Below are 23,428 nucleotides of genomic sequence, written 5' to 3'. Positions count from 1 at the left end.
GTCACTTGCCGTGAGTACCTGCCCGTCTTCCCTGGGAGCCACCCGCTTCCTTACAAGGACTGCCCCCTTGTATAGTTGCTCAGAGGTTCCACCTCCCAGACCCGTTACAGTCACACCTGTGGATGTATTTTAAGGCATACCAGAAACACCCTGTTTCTTTGTGTAGCATCATGGGAAAGTCTAAAGAAATCAGCCAAGATATCAGGATGAGAATTGTAGACTTGCACAAGTCAGGCTCATCCTTGGGTACAATTTCAAGATACCTGAAGGTGCCTCGTTCATCTGTACAAACAATTATACGCAAGTACATACAAGATGGAAATGTCCAGCTATCATACCGCTCTGGAAGGAGATGGGTTCTGTGTCCCAGAGATGAACGTGCTTTGGTCCAACATGTGCATATCAACCCAAGGACAAAAGCAAAAGACCTTGTGAAGATCATGGTGCAAGCTGGTAAGATTGTGTCAATAACCACAGTGAAATGAGTACTGTATCAACATGGGCTGAAAAGCAACTCTGCCAGGAAGAAGCCATTACTCCAAAAGAAATATAAAAAACACAGATTAATGTTTGCAAATGCACACAGGAGCAAAGACCTTGAACTTTTTGGACATAATGACCATCGTTACATTTGGAGGAAAAAAGGAGAAGCTTAGAAGCTTAAAAACACCATCCCAACTGTGAAACACGAGGGTGGAAGCATCATGTTGTGGTGTTGTTTTGTTGCAGGAGGGACTGGTGTACTTCACAAAATAGGTGGCATCATGAGAAAAGAAGATTATGTGGCAATACTGAAGCAATAGCTCAAGACATCAACCAGGAAGTTAAAGCTTGGGCGGAAATGGATCTTCCAAATGGACAATGACCCGAAGCATACTGCCAAAATGGTAACAAAGTGGCTTAAGGATAACAAAGTCAATGTTTTGAAAGCCCTGATCTCAATCCTATTGAAAATTTATGGGCAAAGCTGAAGAGGCAGGTGCGTGCAAGGTAACCTACAAACCTAGATCAGTTACATCAGTTTTGTCAGGAGGAATGGGCCCAAATTCCTACCAACTGTTGTGAGAAGCTTGTGGAAGGATATCCCAAACGTTTGACCCAAGTCATTCAGTTTAAGGGCAATGGTACCAAATACTAATGAAATGTATGTAAACTTTTGACTTTCAGTAATAAAAATGCATTAAATCATTCTCTCTCTCATTATTCTGGCATTTGGCAAATATTAAAAATGATGGTAATACTAACTGACCTAAAACGGGAAAGGTTTATTCTGACTTCATGTCAGATATTGACAAAAACATGCATATGTGTCTTTTTATATAGTGTATGTAAACTTCTGCTTTCAACTTTATCTATGCATTCTTTTTTGCCTATCTGCTTTGTGGCTGTTTGAGGCTTTGCTTTACATGCAACAAATATTTTTTTATCGATAGTCTGGTACAAATTACCATGAAATATATGTAATTTTTTTGTGACACAAAAATCGGAAAAAAAACAATTTTTGGTTTATTTATTTATTTTTTTCATTTATATTTTTTAGGCTATATGCAAACACTGAGCATTTACAGTGCTTTTTTTTTCACCAAAAAGCAATGTCTGAGCAGGACAAACAAGCTGTGTTTTTACCTACGTTTTTCTTTGCTTCTTCTCCCATTCATTTGAATGTGTGAAAAAAGTTTAAAAAATGTATATCCTGCAAATTTGAAGAGAAAAAAATGCTTTGATGGAAAAAATAAACAGCAAGTGTTTGAGATGTTAGAAATTTTCCATGGTACTGTAAAATGCTGCGTTTTTTCCAAGATAAAAACATGCGTGGGAAATCACATTAAAAGCACATGTGGTCAAGCTCTTTATTACTGTTCACATTTCACACCAAATAACCTGATCAAAGAATTCTAATTACAATTGAGTAGATATCTAATATGTGTAGTTTTTTTATTTTTTATTTATGGTATGTTGCAACATTTATTTTGTATGAAAAAACATTGCATTTTTTTCTGTATTTTCTGCAGTGTTGACTTTTTTTATTTTTTATTACTTTTTTTTCCAAATGTCTTATATATGTGTATATTTTTTTTAGTCCTTTAACTGAACATAAAGGATTTCTGGGATAATATTTTTCCCTTATTGTTAATTTTTTCCACTATAACTAGGGTATTCATAGAAGCCCTAGTTAAAGAGGAAAACTGTTCCCAGCTGTGCCACACAATAACTGACAGCTGATCTGGGGCTGCCAGACCCTTGACAACTATGTGATTGCCAGATCATACAAACCATCGGCCATGCGCTTCTGTTCACCGCATAGCGCTTATTGAGCACTAAATGTAGCTGGCGAAATAAAATAAAAGACGAAAAAATGTAGCTGGCGAAATAAAAGACAAAAGCAGTAATAAACTGCTTCTCTCCAAGGTACCTACTATACAAAAGGTCTGATACATTTGCAACCCATGTGTCGATACTGTATATATAGTAAACACAACTGTATGATATTTAATGAATCTCCTAAACATTTATTTTGATTTTCCAGGCGTTACATCACAAGGTATGAGAAACTGCCTTGTGGAAAGTCATATGTATCACGAAAAGGAAAAATACAAACCATGGCAGGTTCTGAGCTTCCTCTTCATCAAGAAAACTCAAATATGTGCAGAGAAGTTTTTGGAGAGCAAGAAGACTCCACAGACAGCTGGTTTTGAAGAGTAATCTCAATGCATTCGGCCAGTGTGTGCGTATCACTGGAGGGTTGTGCATGTACTTTACTCGTCTGGTGCATGCATAAAGTTTACATATTTACACTTATTTAAGTCATTTGTAAAGTGTTAGGAAATGAATAATTTGTGGTGGATATTAAGTGCACTAATATTGTAAAAAGTAAGTCTGTATTATCCCCTTTGACGCTGGGCTGCCTAGTACATTACCAAATTTGTTTCTCCTCCACATTTTAGATCTTCAGTACTGTTATTTAAGTATTTTATCAAGAATTCAAGCATTGCTAACAGTTGCATTCACATGTGGTTCAACATATACACACTAAAGTGTGGTATTCCACATAGATTGGAATTTGTCAATCAGTGTGAGAATTAAAGGCTATCTATTTTGATGCAGAATCAATGTCAAAATATACCAGGGCTGCGCATTGTCATCATCATGTTTGCAGTAAGCATGTTGTGGCCTCACCTGCAAGTTAAAGGGAATCTGTCAGTAGGATCAACCATCAAGTCATAAAAAGTTTAAGAAAATGGTACATTGAAATCTGCTCTCTGATGTCTTATTTCTGAGAAATACAAGTGTTTTTTTATATGTAAATGAGCTGTTAAGATCTATTGGCCAGGCATAGATCTAGATGCCAGCAGGTGTAGTGCTATAGGAACTTAAAACTTAACATTTATTACCATTAGATAAAATATGTGCAAAATGCAAGGACCTAAAAACACACAGTAAGACTGTCTGTGATATACAATAGCCAAAAGAACTTCCATATATTGTTACTTCCAGAGATATAAATATATGTCATATAAGCATACTGTATCTCTAACACAGACCAAGGAAGAAATGGCAATAGGAAAATAATGGAGCCCACAGTACACTATCAACTTATTGTGCCCCAATATATGGGAACATGAAAACACTCGCCCTGAGATATGGAAACATGAAAACAACTCACCCTACCAATGATGACCATTTGACTTAGTTATATATGGAAATGGAACATCCTCACCAATTTTGATGACTGTCCATGCTCTCAGATTTCAGAGGGGGCTCCATGTGGTGGAGGTGAACCGAAATATCATGAGGTCACCAACCAAATACCGCTCCCCAGATGCCGCTCCCGACGCGTTTCTTAGCCTTAGCTATTCATCAGGGGAAAAGGGAAGAGGACATGTGGTATGCATGCTGCCCAAAGTCGCGCAGCTCATTCACCAGACAGCGCTACTTCACACTCTAGTAGATCCTCTTTTGAATCCTGATCGCGCTCTGTTCGTGATCGTGTCATTTCCGGTTCCGGTCACCTGACATCCGGTATGTGGAACGCAGATGCCGGCCGTGACACGCAAGCGTCACTTCCGGTGTGCGCGTCATAGATAAAGGAAAATCGCACATAACGGAGCGACGACTATGGGGCACGCAGGGTCGCCAGTTGACATCCTGCTTTGGATGGCACCATAGAGAAGTCTCATCCATGAATACCCCAAGCCAGGGTGAGTGTCCAGAACATGCGATAGCTGGCACTCATCCTGGCAACATACCATATGTACCGTGGTATATATAACACGCGTCCATTCTACCCCAGTGGTTATAAAGCTGGAGATGCTTCATAGGTCCAGAATCGCACAGTGAAGCTACGGCCCAGCCCCAAAAAAACGCACTTTAGACCCAAAATAGAAAATTGTGCTAATACAAATATAAAGAAAAATGGATAAGTGACAAAAACAAGAACAGAAATATAAAAAGGGGGGAGAGGGGTGTTGAAGGGATGCGAAGGAGCATGAGGGGAGAATGGAGAGGGACCGCACCTCACCAAAACAAAAAAGGGGGGGGGGGGAGAGAGAGAGATGCATGTGGGGGGCCAGGGGACCTATAAATAGCCCTATTCAGCACCTAGAGTAATATCCCTACCTGGCAGTGGAGGTTGGCACCCTATGAACCTGCGCCCCCACTCCTCGACGGCTGTCCCTACACTCCTCTCCCTAATTCACCCTACATTTATAGGAACGACCTGTAGGACAGCTGCTCATTAAGGCCGTAGGGAGCCATTGTCCACATTCTAAAGATCCACTTCGTCTCTCTTTGCAGGATCAGTTTGTCCCAGTCGCCCCCTCTTGGTGGGGCCGTAACTTTGTCAATTCCCATGTAACGTATTATGTCCCTACTGTTTGGGTGTGCGTTATTCACGTGTTTTGCCAGGGGGGTATCTCTTTTCAGGGCAATATCTCTTTGGTGCTCTCCTACTCTTCTTCTCAATTCTCTCCTTGTCTTCCCCACATATTCCATTCCGCAGACACATTTAGCCATATAGATAATTCCTTTAGATCTGCAGTTAATAAAATGTTGGACAACAAATGTTTTTCCGGTGACGTTACTTATAAAGTCTTTCCCTTGCGTGATGACTTTACATGATACGCATCCACTGCATCTAAAACAGCCAGTTATGGAACTTTTCAGCCTTTTGTTCCCCATATGGCCCATATAGTGGCTGTGGACCAATCTGTCCCTAAGGGATCTGCCCTTTTTATATGTAATCATAGGTCTTGAGTCGACCATATTACCAATATCCTCGTCCATTAGTAAAATCGGCCAATGTTTTTGTAGTATCCTACGGACTGTATGTGACTGATTAGTGAAAGTAGTGATGAGTCTGCAGAAAGTGTTGTCCTTATCCGAAATTGGGGATGGGTGTAAAAAGGAGGAGCGGTCCCTGGCCAAAACCCCCCCATAAGCCTCAGCTATCACCTTCTTGGGATAGCCCCTCTCATGAAATCTTTGACAAAGATCGGTGGCCTGGGCTCTAAAAATGGCATCGTCCGAACAGTTCCTCCGGATCCTCATGAATTGCCCCTTCTGTATGCCCCTCTTAAGGGGGGCTGGATGGTTACTTTCCCACCTAAGGAGAGAATTCGAGGCAGTTGTTTTCCTGTATGTACTAGTCTCTATCTCCCCATCCTTTCCTATCCGTATCAAAATGTCAAGGAAGGGCAACTCATGGGGGCCGAACTCAAAAGTGAAATGTAAGTTAAGGTTATTATGATTAAGCCTTTCTACGAGGTTTCCAAAGGATGTTTTGTCCCCTTTCCACAGAACTAGGACGTCGTCGATATATCGAACCCATAGCAAAATGTTTTCACCCCCTTCAATGGGGATGTCTCCAAACACCACGGTTTCCTCCCACCAACCCAGGTATAAATTGGCATACGATGGGGCACAAGGGCTCCCCATCGCGGTACCCCTGAGCTGGTGGAAGTACTTCCCACCGAAGAGAAATACATTTTTTGTCAAGCAAAACTGAAGGGCCTTCATCACAAAGTGATTATGTCGCTCAAATTGTTTGCCTCTCCCCATGAGAAAAAAAACGTATCGCCTCCAGACCCCTATCATGGGGAATTGAGGAATATAGTGACTCGACATCAATGCTAGCTAGAGTCACATCTTTGTCAACTGTCATACCTTCTAGTTTGCGAAGCAGGTCATTGGTGTCACCGACAAATGAGTTCAAGCTTAAAACGAAGGGTTTAAGTACCTTCTCCAAATATATTCCTAAATTTTGGGTTAGATTGTTGATTCCTGATATTATGGGTCGTCCTTTCAGTGGATTCAGGCCCTTATGTACCTTTGGGAGACTATAGAAGGTGGACATAACTGGATAGGTTGGACAGATAAAGTCTCTCTCCTGTTTATTTAGGGTACCATCCCTCATAGCCTCATTTGCCAGTTCCTCCAAATCTTGAGAGAATCTCCCTGAGATTTTGCCTCCAGAGCTTATTTTAAATGAAAGGGGCATCGTGAGACATGTAGATCAGGAAAGTAGACTGTCAAACATTACATGTCTCACATTGGCATCGCTTTGCTTCATGTAAAATAAGCTCTGGAGGCAGATTCTGAAGGAGATCTACGTCCAGCCCATAGATCTTAACAGATCATTTACATATTAATAAAAACGTGAATTTCTCTGGAATAAAATATCAGATCATAAATATCAATGTATTATTATACTCAACTTTCGGCTTAGGAGGGTTGATCCTACTGACAGATTCCCTTTCAGACAAACATCCACCAAATGTACTATTTTACACCTACAAACCGTAGTTGATCCAGAAGGAGTAAGGAAACACCTAAAGGCATAGACCAATTTGATATTAAGGCTACATTCTCACAGTGAGTAATTGGTGAGCTTTTGATTTCGCTGATTTTCTTTTAGAATTTCTGCACCTATTAGATAAATTAGGTTACTTGCATATTTTTTTCATTACGTTTTTGAGTGCTTTTTTTTTTACTCGTGGCTTTATCAAGTTTTTGATGTTTTGTCTTTTTTCGATATGTCATTTTTTAAATAAAGCTGCTTTGTTTTTGAAACTTTTTGGTATCTGGCTTTGACAAAACCTTACTGATACAGTCATGTGCCTATCATATGCATTTTTAGTGTGTTTCTGCTGTGAAAACGCACTAAAAATGCATAAGCATTTATTACCAGCTGATTTTCAACATTTAATACAATTCTATTGGGAAACTCTGCACATAAAACTCAGTGTACCCTCAAGAAAAATTGACATTTTGCGGATTTCAAACTCATACCACTGGTCAGTTTATGCAGTATAAAAAAAAGCACAGTGGGAATGTAGCTTCTATAAATCCCATCTACTTTGTTAGAACAGTAAGACGCTTTCACACAGCAAAAAAAATGCAGCATCAAAAACTCACCAAAAACTCATTTTGGGAACTTAACCAACTTATTAAACCCAATAACCCTATATATTTATGTATTGTCTTTCATAGGAATAATATCTACCCTTTTCTTTAATGTTTATTGATGTAATACCCCTTTTACTGAACAAGTGATAAATCCTAAATTTGTGTGGGCCAGTAGCTGGGACCACCACCTCAGTTCCCTGTTCCTACCAGCCGCAAGACTACGGTGAGAAAAAAGTTTAAAAAATTGACCTTTGAGACTGCATCATTTTCGTATGTTGAAAATAAATCCCTTACTTTAGATGAATTGACTTTGTGTTTTTTGTGGGGTGTAGCTCGGGCGGCCATTTTCCTGTAGATTATAGCTTCAGGAAGATGGCCGTACACACCGGAAAGCCACGCACACAGCTCCGCCACACCGCTCACCGGCCCCGGCCCGCAGTCAGACACTGGCCCCAGTCCCCAGCCAGACACCGGCCCTGGTCCTGGCCCCCAGCCAGGCCTCAGCATGCAGCCTGAAACCGGCCCCCATCCAGACACCAGCCCCTGGCACCAGGCCTCAGCCAGGCCCCGTCCCACACCAGACACCGGCCCCCATCCAGACACCTGCCCCCGGCACCAGGCCCCAGGCCCCTAGCCAGGCACCGAGCTTCAGCCAGGCACCCAGCCAGGCACCGGGCCTCAGCCAGGCACCGGGCCTTAGCCAGGCCCCGTCCCCCAGCCAGGCACAGGGCCTCAGCCAGGCCCCAGGCCCCCAGCCAGGCACCGGGCCTCAGCCAGGCCCCAAGCCCCCAGTCACGCACCGGGCCTCAGCCATCTGACCTCTTCTGCTGCAGCTGCAAGGTTCCTGAGGGAAGGAACTGAGGGCCTTGCGATCCTGCTCCACCACCACTGCAACTCCCCGCTGCTGGAGCACCGGCTTCCTGAAGGACCCTGCCTCCTATAACCCTCGCTCCAACGCCCCCCAGATACCATACCTATTCAGACTATAAGACGGACCTCCATCTTATAAAAAATATTTTTTTCCTATATTCCACCCCAAAATTTGGGGTGTGTCTTATGGTCCGGTACGTCTTGTAGTCCGAAAAATACGGTAGGTCATATTAGGCAAACTCATCCATTGTTTCAGGGTTTTTGCCCCTCATCAGTACAGAAAAGGATACTTGTCGTCTAAATGTGATTCCTTAAGCAAAGCTCACGGGGAAAACTGGCTCTTATTGTAGAGTAAAACACTCAGTATGGAAACTTATTTTAAAGGCAAAACTCCATAAGAAAATATATATCCTTGGAGCGCTGTCTTGAAAATATGTCTCCATACTGAGTTGGGTGTTTTCATTGACAGATAAATAGCAGAGGGATAAAATTAATAAACTTTATTCAAAATATTTAAAATCAGACCCAAAGTGCAAAAAAGTGCACCACATGTATAAAATATACCATGTAGTACTAAAATGGTATAATTAAATACCAAATAGGGCAAATTATACCCAAACTTAATGGGGCAAACAAAAAAAACCCTATATAGGTGTGATCCTATATTATAGATGTGCCCACCTCATAAAGGTGAGACGGTAGAGTCTTAAAATAGATAAACTCCACCACCAAATCACACCAAAATTAGCATTATTCCAACCAAGTAGTAGAACACAAGCAAAGCAAAGTTCAATATGCAGGGTCTACACTCTAAGTATGGCCATATGGAACCGACCAGCTAACTTAGTACATTTTAGATCAGCCAAACAAATGTAAATGTTTGAGGCAATCAATATTAATTGTGGTTAGACTAAATACTAGTGTTGAACATTCCGATACTGAAATATCGGGTATCGACCGATATTCGCGGTATCGGAGTTCCGATACTGAGTTCTGATACTTTTAGAATATCGAATACCGGAATCGGAGTTCCCATAATGCCTGCGCTCTGCAGTATCTCTGAAGGATGACAAGCTGGATGGCAGCGCTCAGCTTACTGTACTTGTCATTTAGTGTTAAAGGATTTATTAAAAAAAATAATAGTGTTTTCATGCACCGTCTCTTTAAAAAAGCCATCCGGCAATTCAGCAGCGGAATACACCGGTACCCGACAATTTAGAACAGAAAGAATAGAGCATCACACATAGATTAGATAGATAGAAACATGTCAGTCACATATATAAGAAGTACAGTGACAGTGTTGCTTACTGTACTTGTCATTTAGTGTCAAAGGATTTATTAAAAAAAATAATAGTGTTTTCATGCACCGTCTCTTTAAAAAAGCCGGCCGGCAATTCAGCATCGGTACCCAACAATTTATAACAGAAAGAATAGAGCATCACACATAGATTAGATACATAGAAACATGTCAGTCACATATATAAGAAGTACAGTGATAGTGTTGATTACTGTACTTGTCATTTAGTGTTAAAATAAAGGATTTATTAAAAAAAAAATTGGCGTGGGGTTCCCCATAATTTTAGTCTCTAGCAGAGGTTAAGCAGACTGCTGGGGCAGATGTTTGAAGCCTGGGAAGGGGGTAATACCCACGGAGCTTCCCAGGCTACTAATATCAGCCCCCAGCTGAATACCTAGCCTTTACTAGATATTAAAATGGTGGACCCCCAAAAAAATGACGTTGTGGTCCCCCCTATTTTAATAGCTAGCAAAGGCTAGGCAGACAGCTGGGGGCTGATATTAATAGCCCAGGAAGGGTGCCATGAATATTGGCCCCCTCCCAGGCTAGAAACGCCAGCCGTCAGCCGCCCCAGAAATGGCGCATCCACAGGATGCGCCAATTCTGGCACTTAGCCTCGCTCTTCCCACTGCCCTGTAGCGGTGGCAGTGGGGTAATAGGGCTGGGGTTGATGTCAGCTTATAATGCCAGCTGACATCAAGCCCAGGTTAGTAATGGAGAGGCGTCTATAAGACACCCCCATTACTAACCCCATTGTCAAAGTTAAAAAAAAAACACAAACACCCAGAATAAAGTCCTTTAAATGAAATAAACACACAATTCTTTATTGTTCTAAATTAAACCATACTTACCATCACGCCCATTCCAGCTGAAGCCAATGTCTTCTGCAATAAAAGTAAAATAATAAAGCAACATCATCCTTACCTTTCCATGGTTCCCACGACAGCTTCAGCTCTGCTATATAGGGTTTTTTTGTTTGCCCCATTAAGTTTGGGTAGAATTTGCCCTATTTGGTATTTAATTATACCATTTTAGTACTACATGGTATATTTTATACATGTGGTGCACTTTTTTGCACTTTGGGTCTGATTTTAAATATTTTGAATAAAGTTTATTAATTTTATCCCTCTGCTATTTATCACAAATTGGTTGGGCACCACACTAGCTTTTCTATTGTGTGTTTTCATTGACAGTCAGTACTCCTCGTGAGCTGAGCCTAAAGCATCTCATTCAGCCATCCAGTGTACTGCTTTAGGTCCCCTTCACAGGTCAGTGTTTCCAGTATATGTTATGACAGTTTTCACACGTACTGGAGACACTTACACATTCAGACCCATTATAATGTCTGTGTGTTAACACAGACCGTGTGTTCTTGTGACCCACACGTGGACATGTCCATTTTTTTCTGGCAGCAAGGACGTCAATACGGCCCGCACACGTGCACACGGATGACATAAAGTGTGACATCTTTGTGCTGTCCGTGTGACATGAACTGAAATAGATTTCAGAATAGAAATGACAGATGTTTGGGTGTTAGATGTGCAAAGATGTAGATAGATAGATATTTAGATATAGGATAGATAGATAGATATGGGGTAGATAGATACAAAGATAGATATCCATGAGATATATAATTAGTGCCATGCGTGTGTAATTTACTGTACTTGTATTTAGTAAATAAATAATGGAAAAAAACAACGTGCCACCTATCTACTATATAATCAGCTTATCCCATCTGTCCGTCCAGGAAATCCCGCGTCGCTGATTGGTCCGGCCGCGGCCAATCAGCGACGCGGGATTTCAGAACAAGATGGCGGCCGTTAGTGGCTCATCTGCCGCACGGAGGTCAGCGGCGATGCAGCCGGGAGATGACCAGCGCTAGCCGGTCATCTCCCGGCTGCTCGCAGCAGAAGTACCCCGACCGGCGGCCTAGGCGGCGCCGCTCCCCGGTCCTCCCTTCACACTTGACACTGATCTCCTGACGGTAGCCGCATGGAGGTCAGGAAGTACCCGCACAGGCAGCGCCGCTCCCCAGTCCTCACTAACACGGTTCGCTGATTGGTCGCGGCCGCCAGCCGCGACCAATCAGCGATATTGGCGCCAAATTTAAACACCGCTCTGCTGATTAGTCGCGGCCGCCCAGATAACCCCGCCCGCAGCCCGTCATTCACCGTGGTACGCGGAACAGGAGACCCCTGGCTGCAGCCGCAAATAGTTGTGATGTAAGCGGAAGCAAGAGCCGGCTGCAGCCGGGGGAATTACGTGCTGGCTGTGCGTGGTCAGCAATGTTGTCACAAGCAGTATTGACAACATGACGTAATTACAAAATTCATTAGGGGCCCCGGGGGGATACTTTGGGGGGTTAATTTAAAGTAGTGCACAACCCATTTAAATACTGCTTAGCTGATTAGTCGCGCCCGGTCGGCCGCATACATATTCTAGAATACCCGATGCGTTAGAATCGGGCCACCATCTAGTTTTTCATAACCAGCCAAAGTAAAGCTTTTGGGCTCATATAATCAGGCTGAGAAGGTCCCTGGTTATTGGGCCCTTCCCAGCCTAAAAATACCAGCTCATTGCCGCCCCAGAATTGGCACATCCATTAGATGCGTCCATTCTGGTGCTTTGCCCCAGCTTTTGCCGATTGCCCTTGTGCGGTGGCAATCGGGGTAAGAGTAGTTGAGGCTGATGACAACTATGTCAAGAAAATCACAGCTGCCATCAACCCCTGGAGTTAGTAATGGAGTGGTGTCTATCAGACACCCCCATTACTAAACCGGCAATAAAAAATAAAAACACACACAGAAATACTTTATTTGAATAAAGACTCTCCTACACTATCCCTCAATCACCAATTTAGCTCGGCTGATTATGAAAAATAGGTGGGACCACATGTCCTTTTTTTCATTTATTTATTAGCTAAATACAAGTACAATAAACTACACATGCACGGCACTAATATACAGGGTGGTCCAAAAGTAGGTGGACAGAAAGTGTAATAAGGTTATGAAGGGGGAGATTTATCAAACATGGTGTAAAGTGAAACTGGCTCAGTTGCCCTTAGCAACCAATCAGATTCCACTTTTCATTCCTCACGGACTCTTTGGAAAATGAAAGGTGGAATCTGATTGGTTGCTAAGGGCAACTGAGCCAGTTTCACAGATCTAGTTTTCACAGATAGATCTCCCCCAAATCTGTTTTTTTTTCAGATAATTCAGATAACACATAATGGCAAATAATTTACATACAGATCAAAGAAAATGGATTTTAACAGAGTACTGGAAATCTCAAAATGCTGAAACTGTTAGAGCAAATTGGGTTGAAACATTTGGTACTCAAGCCCCAAAGAGACAAACCATTTACAGCATTTGTGACAAATTCAATGCCACTGGCTCGATCCTTAATGCTCCAAAAACTGATTGACCCAAAACAGTCTGTACAGAAGATAATAAACAACTTGTTGCTGAAACATTTGTTCAGAGTCCAAAAAAGTCCACCAGAAGAGCCTCTTTGGAATTGGGAATTTCACGAGCTTCTATCGTGTGAATCCTGAAATCTATTGGGTGGAAAGCTTATCGTCCACGTCTAATTCATAGAATCATAGAATCATAGAATCATAGAATGGTAGAGTTGGAAGGGACCTCCTGGGTCATCTGGTCCAACCCCCTGCTCAAAGCAGGATTCACTAGATCATCTCAGACAGATGTCTGTCCAGCCTCTGTTTGAAGACGTCCATTGAAGGGGAACTCACCACCTCTCGTGGCAGCCTGTTCCACTCATTAATCACCCTAACTGTCAAAAAGTTTTTTCTAATATCTAATCTGTGTCTCCTCCCATTTAGTTTCATCCCATTGCTTCTAGTCTTTCCTTGTGCAAATGAGAATAATGATGATCCTTCTACAATGTGACAGCCCTTGACATATTTGTAGACAGCTATTAAGTCTCCTCTCAGTCTTCTTTTTTGCAAGCTAAACATTCCCAAATCCTGCAACCGTTCCTCATAGGACATGGTTTGCAGACCAGTCACCATTCTGGTCGCTCTTCTCTGAACTTGCTCCAGTTTGTCTATGTCTTTTTTAAAATGTGGTGCCCAAAACTGTACACAGTATTCCAGATGAGGTCTGACCAAAGAGGAGTAAAGACCGATAATGACTTCACGTGATCTAGACTGTATGCTTCTGTTAATACATCCCAGAATTGTATTTGCCTTTTTTGCTGCTGCATCACACTGTTGACTCATGTTCAGTCTATGATCTATTAGTATACCTAAGTCTTTTTCACATGTACTGTTGCTTAGCTCTATTCCTCCCATTCTGTATATGCTTTTTTCATTTTTATTGCCTAGATGTAGTACTTTGCATTTTTCCCTGTTAAAAACCATTCTGTTGGTTGCTGCCCACTGCTCCAGTTTATTTAGGTCTTTTTGAATCCTCTCTCTCTCTTCTCTAGTATTAGCTATCCCTCCTAGCTTTGTGTCATCAGCAAATTTAATCAGTTTACCCTCAATTCCTTCATCTAAATCATTGATTCATGGTTTATTGGAGGATGATCCAGACAGACGGCTGCAATTTAGTGAGATTATGCTTAACGAAACTGAAGAAAATCCAGTAATTATAGATAACATTATGTGGAGTGATGAAGCTTCTTTAAAATTATCCGGCCATATTAACAGACATAATTGTATTTACTGGTATAATGAGAACATTCATTTAACATTAGAGCAACAACTAAATGAGCCTGGTGTCAATGTTTGGGGTGGTATTTCAAGTTTTGGTGTTTTAGGACCAATATTTTTTGATGGAACAGTCACAGGAGATAAGTATCTCGAAATTCTAATGACTCAAGTAGTTCCCCATTTACAGCAACAGCCTAAATCAAATGACCTTTATTTTCAACAAGATGGGGCCCCTCCACATTATTCAAGAGTAGTCCACGAGTATCTTGATGAAACATTTCCTAATAAATGGATTGGCCGAAGAGGCCCACTTGATTAGCCGGCACGTTCACCAGACTTGACCCCAATGGATTTTTTCTTTTGGGGAGTACTCAAGGACAAAGTTTATAGTCGAAAACCAAAAAGTGTCAGTGATTTGAAAAATTACATAAGAGATGCATTTCAAGAAATTAATACCCAAAGAGACTTGTGCAAAAAAGTTTGTCGAAGCGTAAGAGGCAGACTTCAAAGCTGTACAAATTGTAATGGAAAACAGTTTGAGCACCTACTTTGATAACATTTAAGGGCTTTTGTATTATTGTTCAGAATAAAATTTAATTGTCAATGTTATGCTTGTGTTAGTAAATATAATTTTATATATAAATCAAAATTAAATGTTATTATTTTCTGTCCACCTATTTTTGGACCACCCTGTATATGTAAGGTTTTGACTCTGTGAATGATTTAAAATGTATTGTATTACATGATTATATAAACAACCAAAGGGGAGTTGGTGATTGGTCTAGCTCCAGTGTGGGAGCGGCTTAGTGATTGTGCTCAAAGGATTTCTCAGTGACAGTTGAAAAACGTACGTGACAGGAATAAGTGGAGCGGACATTTTGGGGGTAGTCTGGAATATGTCCTGAACTGAAGAGGATGCACTGAAGGGAATTAGCAGCATCTGCTTGTGGGAACACCCCATTGACTTCAGAGAAATGGGATATTGAATCTGAGATTGTTCACGAACGGAACCTGTCCAAATCTGAGGAAATTCCTGTCAGAAACGCTGTCCAGAGACGATGAAGGCCGGGAGCTATGGTGAAGAGGTGTTGGACATCACTGAGAAATTAAGCATCAATGGTACCGCTCACCTGTTAAAGGGGTCCCGCAGTGAGTAACTGTTCACACATTACATTTTGGCACCAAAATATTCAAGGCTAAAGTATAGCCTGTAGTTAGTTAGGTATATTAACTTCTTCTCACAATGTTTGTGGCTAATATCAACATCCAGAACTTTCAGATTCGCTGGCACGGTTTATTCTGAATTAATAACTAATCCCAATCCACTTTGAGGTGCTGACACAGCACACTACGGACTCCGGATCATATTTTAACTCCAGTTTGTTACAGGAGGAAGTTTCTGCACAGCATCTTAATACCGGACAGTTATTTAACTACGTGTGTTACACTCACGCCGCTAGGTTCAGATAGGATGAGACGGGTTTCCTGAATTCGTTGGAATCCTGGGGGAACCGTTACTCAGGGCGACCATAGGCTGCAGCTTCTCTCAGGCACACGATAGATTCAGTTGCTGACCAGACACATCTGACAAGAGTCTTTTTCAACAGTTTAACAGTGGGATTTAATTTGAAGCACGGACAGTGAAATTCAGGGATATTACAGCAACAATCTTCATTACAGTACAGTCTAATAAAACTTCTTTATCCTGCATGAAGATGGAGGAGGGGGAGGGTTTGATGAGGGAGAAGATCCCTATGGCATGATTCCTTCCAGTCCTTATCTTTCTGCCTGATAGACTCCCTGAGCTAACAGTGTGGAGTATTATCTGACCTGTGTTTAGCTTCTCTCCTGACCTGAATTCTGTTCCCTTGCCTTCTATGAGATACAGATCACACACCACCTTTCTCTTTGGCTTCAGCCAGACAGTAAACAACTTCCCCACAATCCCCCTGGGGCTCTGCTAAAACACTCCCTGTCTCCGGTGACTGTGTTAACCCCTCTAGTTGCTGGATGCTTCTGGAGCACAATACTTCCAGTCTCTTGTGCTTGTGTTACTTCTAATAGTTGCTGGATGCTTTTGAAGCAACAGCACTACTTCTGTATTTCACACTCTTCCCTCCTTTTTGAATGTCGTTCTCGACATTTCTCTTAATTGGTCAATCTGACCAATTCTGAGACAGTGGTGAAAGCTTAGTAACTATATATATAAAGTTGTCATCGTCAAATTGGTATGATATTTATAAATATTGATAACAACCTATGCTTACGACCTTTTCTTGTTGGACTCCTGTAAAAAATAAACAATTATCACAATTAAAACAATCAGCATCTCTTCTGCTGGAGAATTTCGTATGTCTTCAAGCAGCTCTCTCTCTCACTAGGCCAAAACAAGTCTTTGCACCAGGTAACATTGTCCATACTCTCTCTAGAATACCACTCAAGTGGGCTTACCTGGTCCGCAGGCAGAGATACCTGTTTCCAGTCGACAGTCCTTGGCACTTGACTCGGTTCTCCAAGTGTCTCGTAAGTCAGCATCACGGGCCTCCTCACTTCTCGAGTCGACATCCTCCTGGTGGGTTGTTCCTCAGATACCATGGGTTCTTCGGTTACAGGATTTTCTTCTGCAAAACTCATTTCTCGTACTTCCTCAGATGATCTTGGAACTGCCTCTGTATGTTCCTGTACTTCTCTTGAGTCGTCCGTTTCCACCTGGTTTGGTAATTCTGCTACTCCTAAGTGTCGATCGGTCTCTTCAGTGACCGGTGTTTGATCATCAGATCTGAATTGGACTTCATCTGTACTCCTTGGTACAAACTCTGGAGCCTCAGGACTTAGTTCACTCTCTTGAGGATGGTACGTCCCTCTCCTTGTTGGTCTGAGAAATACAACGGTGTGCTCTTCTTCATCGTAACTTTCAAGGTCACTATCCACCTCCGGAGCTTCAGTCTGTGGTGGTCCCTTAGTCGATCTCGGTCGATGTTGGTCTGCTTCTGGGAAGTCTTGTCGTGGTGGGATATAATCACAGGGTAGTAATAAATTCCGATAGACTATTCTGGTTTTCTTGTCCCCTCTTTCCAATTGGATTTCATACACTAGACTGTAATCGGCTTTCCTCTTTATGACCACATACACCTTGTCTTCCCAGTACGAACAAAGTTTTCCTGGACCACCTTTCTCACGTACGTTCTTGACTAGCACCCGGCTTTCCGGTGCCAATTCTGCTCCATAACATTTTCAATCATAGTACTCCTTAGTCTTCATCTGTCCTTGCGTAACCACTTTGGACACTATGTTGTATGACTCTGCCATCTGTTCCTTCCATTTCCGAACGTACTCCGGATGTCCTGTAAGTCTCTGACACCGGAGTATCGAACGTGATGTCGATTGGCAGTCTTGGCGATCGTCCATACAATAGAAAGAAGGGTGAGTAACCCATTTCATTGCTCTTTGTACCATTATAGGCATGTACCACTTTTGACAGAGTACTCTTCCAGAATTTCTCTGCATGTACGGCCAGAAGAAACGTACACGGATGAAGTTGGTTGTCCTTTCTACTACCAGGTGTCCCATGTTTTCATGGAGTTCTTTGTAGACCAACCTACGGAATACTCTGGGTAGTACCAACTGCCGGTTTTGTCCTCCATTACGACACAGGATACCGTCTACACTGAGGTAGAGCTTCGTCCATTCTTTAACTAAAACAGATACGGCTGGTGACTCATTATCTCTCTCCAGTTTACTTGGAAACTGATTTTGGTCCACATAAAGTAGTATTACCAATTATCTGATCTTCCCGTTGTGCTCTACAGATTTTTCCTTTTGGTAGTTGTTGAATGGACAGGGGGTGATTTTGTTCTCTTGCTTTTATGGTGGTTTCCACCGTCAACGGCCACCACAATGGTGTGTCTTCCTCTTGATAAGCTTGCATTGCTTGGGTAGTGCTCTCAATTGCTTCCAGACTGACTTCCGCCGAGCATTCTTGCATGAACTCCTCAGGCTCTAGTGGCATTATTGACAATCCGTTAGCATTAGCATTGCATTTTCCTGGCCTGTACTTGATGCTGAAATTGAAGTCAGCTAATTCTCTGACCCGTTGCATTCAGTTTGGCTGTAGTGAGGACACAGGTCAAAATCGTTCACAGATAGCTCATTTCAATGCCAGGAACTCAAATTTTCTGGAATGTAGATGGTAATTCTTCTCGGCGTCTGTCAACGTTCTAGAACCGTAACCGATGACTCTCAATTTTCCATCTTGATGCTGATACAGGGCAGCTCCCAATCCAACTTGAGAAGCGCCACAATGAAGAACAAATGGTAAGTTGAAATCAGGATATCCCAAGATGGGTAGTTTACCAGGTAGTCTACTAGTTCTTCCAATACCTCCTGGTGATGTGCTGTCCAGAGAATAAGCTGTTGGGACGAAACAGCGTTGTTTCTTTTAAGCCCGGTCCTACCCGTGTTTTTCTTTTTCTCCGTGGGTGTTATTGAACACAACAAACTCTGTGTTGTTGATACCGCTGTAATACGGTCCTCACGTGTTCAACATGCTCCCGGAAGGTTTTGCTGTGTACCACATTGTCATCCAAGTACAGCTGGCAGATATCATCCCTCAATCCTTCCAAACAGGTCTCCATCCTCCTCTGAAATTCTCCTGGAGCTTAACTGAGCCCAAACGGTATGCGGATCCACTCATATAACCCCCACGGTGTGATGAATGCTGTCAAGGGTCTACTGGACTCTTCAACAAACCCTTGATTGTATGCTTTGCCCTGATCGAGGACAGAGAACCAGGTACTTCCTGATAGGCTATCGAGCATATCTTGAATCTTTGGTATCGGGTGCTGATCAGGTACTGACTTTCGGTTTAGTTCCCGGTAATCACAGCAGAGTCTCAACGTACCGTCCTTCTTCCTAACATAAACAATAGGAGAGGAATAAGACGACTTCGACTTTTGGACCCAACCTCTGTTGATTAGATCTTGTAAAAACTCTTTCACTTCACGGTGTAATGGTTTCGGCACAGACATGTAACTTCTGGTTACTGGGTTTGTGTCTTTCAAATTGATTTTCAATTGCAACGACGGTATACAGCCTATATCAGAGTCATCTTTAGAGAATGCATGACACTCTTCTCTCAGCATCTGTTTTGTTATTGCTATATCTTCAGCAGACAAGTGCTGGGCGGGTCTCACACTGGCTGGATATACCGTTTTAACGGTTTCAATGTGACCTAACACAGTCTTTGAATCCAGTCTAATTTCGTGTTTCGTAGTATTCATCACCGGTACTGTCACTAGACCAAACCCACCAGTAGGAATCGTAAGCACAGTCTCAACTTGAACTAGGCCTTCCAAAAGTTCTGAGGAGTCTTTTGTCACGAACAGACTTTTCTGGACTTTTCTTCCCGGTTCTACCTGGACTCAACACCTCACCCCCACTATTTGGTTTGCAGGGATGATGGTTGGACACCAGCCTACCTTGACTTCTTTTAGGTCCATTGTATTCTGTGCTTTCTTTATTCTATGAATCACATTTTCCGCCACGGCGTTGGGTATGGCAAGTGATGTGGCAATTGCAGCCACCACCAGTGTCCCTGACTTGTGTTTCTTGATGACCTCACTGATTACATTATAACTCAGGATACAATCCTCAGCCACGTTCTGATCACAGGTCACGACAAAAGGTACCAAAAGCTCAATGGTGTTGCTGTTCTTCATGGCCCTCAGTTGGAAAGTCACTTCCACCCAGCCTATGAAAGGGATTTCGGTCTGGTTGATAGCTTTGCCGTGGAGTTCCACTGGTCCTAAGAGTTCTTTTAGCGACCGAAGGCAGGTATGTGGCAGGTAGCGCCTTCTCCATTCTTCATTTAAAAGGCTTGCTTGGGCTCCTGTGTCCCACAGTGCTTTTACCAGGAGTCCATCTAGCTTGCACTGTATAAAGCACTTTTCATCGATTAGGCTGATGAGACTATCTTTACTGACCATGGAATCCTCCTCCCAGGAGTACATCGTTTGACCTCCGCATTGGGCATTAAGTAACTGATGCCCCTGTCTCTCTTGCAGTTGTTGTAGACTGGAACACACTTGGGGATAGTACTGACGCAGCCATTTTACCTCATGCGCCGTTCTGGGGTTTGGTGAGATTTGGATTTGCTTCTGGGGCCTTCTCCATGTCGCAGTTACCAATCGCCCCACACTGGCAACGTTCTGTTTTTTAACCCAAACGACCGTGACCAATGGCATTCTTTGGCATAATGTCCTTCCTCACCACATCTTAGACAGTGGACATGGCACGCTTCACAAGCCGGGTGTCTTCTGTTTTGAAACCCACTCCTGGGTCTGAGGGATACAGGTTCTGGCCTTTTTCTCCTCAATCAACTCGGCTCACAGTTCTCCTATTACTTCCTCCCAGTCAGCGCTGGCAGTCCTCTCTTTTGTTGGTGATTTAAGGTTCCCTCTCGGAGGTGGCACTGGAGGGTCTCTATGATGATCTTTGGACTGGCCCCCGGGGGTCTCCAACTTCAGCTGACTCATTTTGGTGATTTTAGGAGCAGAGCCTTTCTTTAACTTCTGTTCGCTCTCTGACTTCAAACTAGCTGCCTCATTCATTTTTTCAATTAGGTCTACATCCAGAATGCCAGGATCTTGTAGGTACTGTTTCAGCTGAAACTTGATGTCCGATCCCAATGATCTCAAGAACTTCTTCTGGACTAGTCCAGCTTCAAACCTCTCCTCCGCTTCTACCTCTCTGGATGCAAACAACAGTCTTTCCTTCAGTTCAATTGCTCTGAACAAGAAACTTTGGGGTGATTCATTATTTTTCTGTGAGAGGTTAATGAGTCGGTGGAAAATTCTGAAGTGCTCTCTTCTTTATAGTGCTCTTGCAAAATCATCTTCAGCTGTGGCAAGGTCAATTGACTCTTCATTTCTAGCATACTACAGAGGTTCAGTCCTGGGCTGATCGCTTTCACCACCCCCTCGATGAACTCATCTGGCTGGTAGCCTTTCTGTAAGCCTGCATCGACCTGGTGCAACAAGTTCATATAAGACAGTTTCTCTTTCTGTTCCCACTTTCCAATCTGTCCCAGGGTCTTGAATTCTTTCCTTATGGTGATTTGTGGTGTTAGAGAGGACTGTCTTCTTGATTTATGTAACCCGAGCAGGGTAAAGGTTCTGTCTGAGTCTGTCACTCGTTCAGAGGTTTTAATTCCTGTTCTTTTAATTCCTGTAGTTCTGTCTGCGAACGGAGATTCCCACTTTTGGTAATTGGTGCTGCCCCTCCATCCTCCAACTTCAACCTGCTTAGAAACTGTGTTAGCTCCTGGTGGAACGTCCCCATGACTTCTTTAGCTTCTTTCTCCCCCAGCCCATCCATTTTTGCATTAATGGCAGTTAACAGTGCCTGCGGTTGTGTGCTCTAGAAATCTGTTCTTCTGACATCTTTATATGCTCTGTTGCTGTTCTCAATTCTTCACAGGTTAACTGAAGAAGCAGCTCACTAATTCTGTCCATTTGTATTTCCACATCCATTGCTGCTAGTGAGTTTTCTTTAGGGCTGGTCCCCTTTAAGTGGTTGAATTGAGGTGCTGTGCTGCTGTGTTTTTCCAGACACTTTTCCTCTTCTCAATCTACATGCTAATGCCCGCTCAGAATTCCCCATACAGGTCACCAATGTTACACGCATGCCACTAGGTTCAGATAGGGCGAGACGGGTTTCATGAATTCTTTGGAATCCTGGGTGAACCGGAACTCAGGGTGACCAAAGGCTGCAGCTTCTCTCAGGCACATGATAGATTCAATTGCTTAGCAGACACATCTGACAAGAGTCTTTTTCAACAGTTTAACAGTGGAATTTAATCTGAAGCATGGCCAGTGCAATTCAGGGATATTACAGCAACAATCTTCATTACAGCACAGTCTGAGTTTCTTGAGCAACCGGCTCCTGTAACAATACAGTAGTTTCGTCACAAGGCACACTATTAGTCTCTTCAGTAGCATAATTCAGCATAGATCTCTTAGCAGCACATTTCTATGCATACACAACCACAGGGTTATCCTTCACAAGGACACAATAGTACACAGCATTCTTTATCCTGCATGCAGATGGAGGGGGGGAGCGTTTGATGAGGGAGAAGATCCCTGTGACCCAATTTCTTATAGTTCTTATCTTCCTGCCCGATAATACACTGCACTGTTAGTTCAGGGAGTTTATCTGACCTGTGTTTAGTTTCTCTCCTGATCTGAATCCTGTTCAGTTGCCTTCTGTCAAATCCAGATAACACACCACCTTTCTCTTTGGCTTCAGCCAGACTACAATAACAAGTTCCCCACAATCCCCCTGGGGCTCTGCTAAAGCACTCCCCGTCTCCCGTGACTGTGTTAACCCCTCTAGTTACTGGATGCTTCTGAAGCATAACACTTCCTGTCTCCTTTGCTTGTGTCATTTTTAACAGTTGCTGGATGCTTTGGAAGCAACAATACTACTTCTGCATGTCACATAAGTATTGCAGGCTCTACTACTTCTTTACTGACTGGAAGGATCCCAGTGAATATGGAGGGATCCATATGGAATTATTGATTAACCAGTTAAGTCTATTATCTTCTCAAGACAGTTTTGACCGTTAATTTTCCACCAATAGTCTATTTTCTCTTGGTTGTTGGGTAGAGTGGGTCTTGAATAGTGGCGGCAGGTGACTGGGTCATTGTTTGTCCTATGGTGTGGCCGTTGTAAGTTGGATTAAGTCTGGGAAGAAATGGGCAGTGATTGGGTCTTTGTTTGAACCTTGGAGGCTGCTGTTTCAGAGGAGCAAATATGCATTATTTGCCTTCATAACAGTGGCTTTTTGGGTTAGGAAAAGCCCATGTGACCCACTGCTACTGTATAAAAGACCATGTACAGGGAATTTGGGCTAGTCAAACTTACCTGTCCTGAAAGCTGCTTCCTTGCCTCCCCAATGTCCCTCCATTATTAAAGGGGTTATCTAGGACTTTTATTATTTTGTCTATGGAACTAAGAACTAATCGTCAGGTAGTTGATAACTAACTCTACTAACGTTAACTCTGTCAATGGGGCATCATTGTCGACGTCTCTGTGATTGACACCCTTCTTTGAAATAAAGGTGAAGTGGACAAACCCTTTAACATTTACAGTATGAGAACCATTTTATATAATTAGAGATCAGT

The 23,428-nt window shown here is 42.7% G+C and overlaps 1 protein-coding gene across 1 annotated transcript in view; it reads left to right on the top strand.

The window, feature by feature from the left end:
- MTTP (microsomal triglyceride transfer protein) overlaps positions 1–7,708 on the top strand; it is a 141,813-nt gene extending 134,105 nt beyond the window's left edge. Inside the window, exon 18 of the mRNA XM_073638547.1 lies at positions 2,528–7,708. Coding sequence (XP_073494648.1) covers positions 2,528–2,696 — 169 coding nt within the window. The 3' untranslated portion in view covers positions 2,697–7,708. The remainder of the gene's footprint in view (positions 1–2,527) is intronic.
- The last annotated feature ends 15,720 nt before the right edge of the window (positions 7,709–23,428 follow it).

Source organism: Phyllobates terribilis, unplaced genomic scaffold (assembly GCF_046119375.1).
Source record: "Phyllobates terribilis strain yellow unplaced genomic scaffold, ASM4611937v1 Scaffold_1__5_contigs__length_1240528914, whole genome shotgun sequence".
In the NCBI taxonomy this organism is placed as follows: domain Eukaryota; kingdom Metazoa; phylum Chordata; class Amphibia; order Anura; family Dendrobatidae; genus Phyllobates; species Phyllobates terribilis.
Note: the sequence above shows the minus strand (reverse complement) of the source record. Positions and strands in the feature narration are given on the sequence as shown.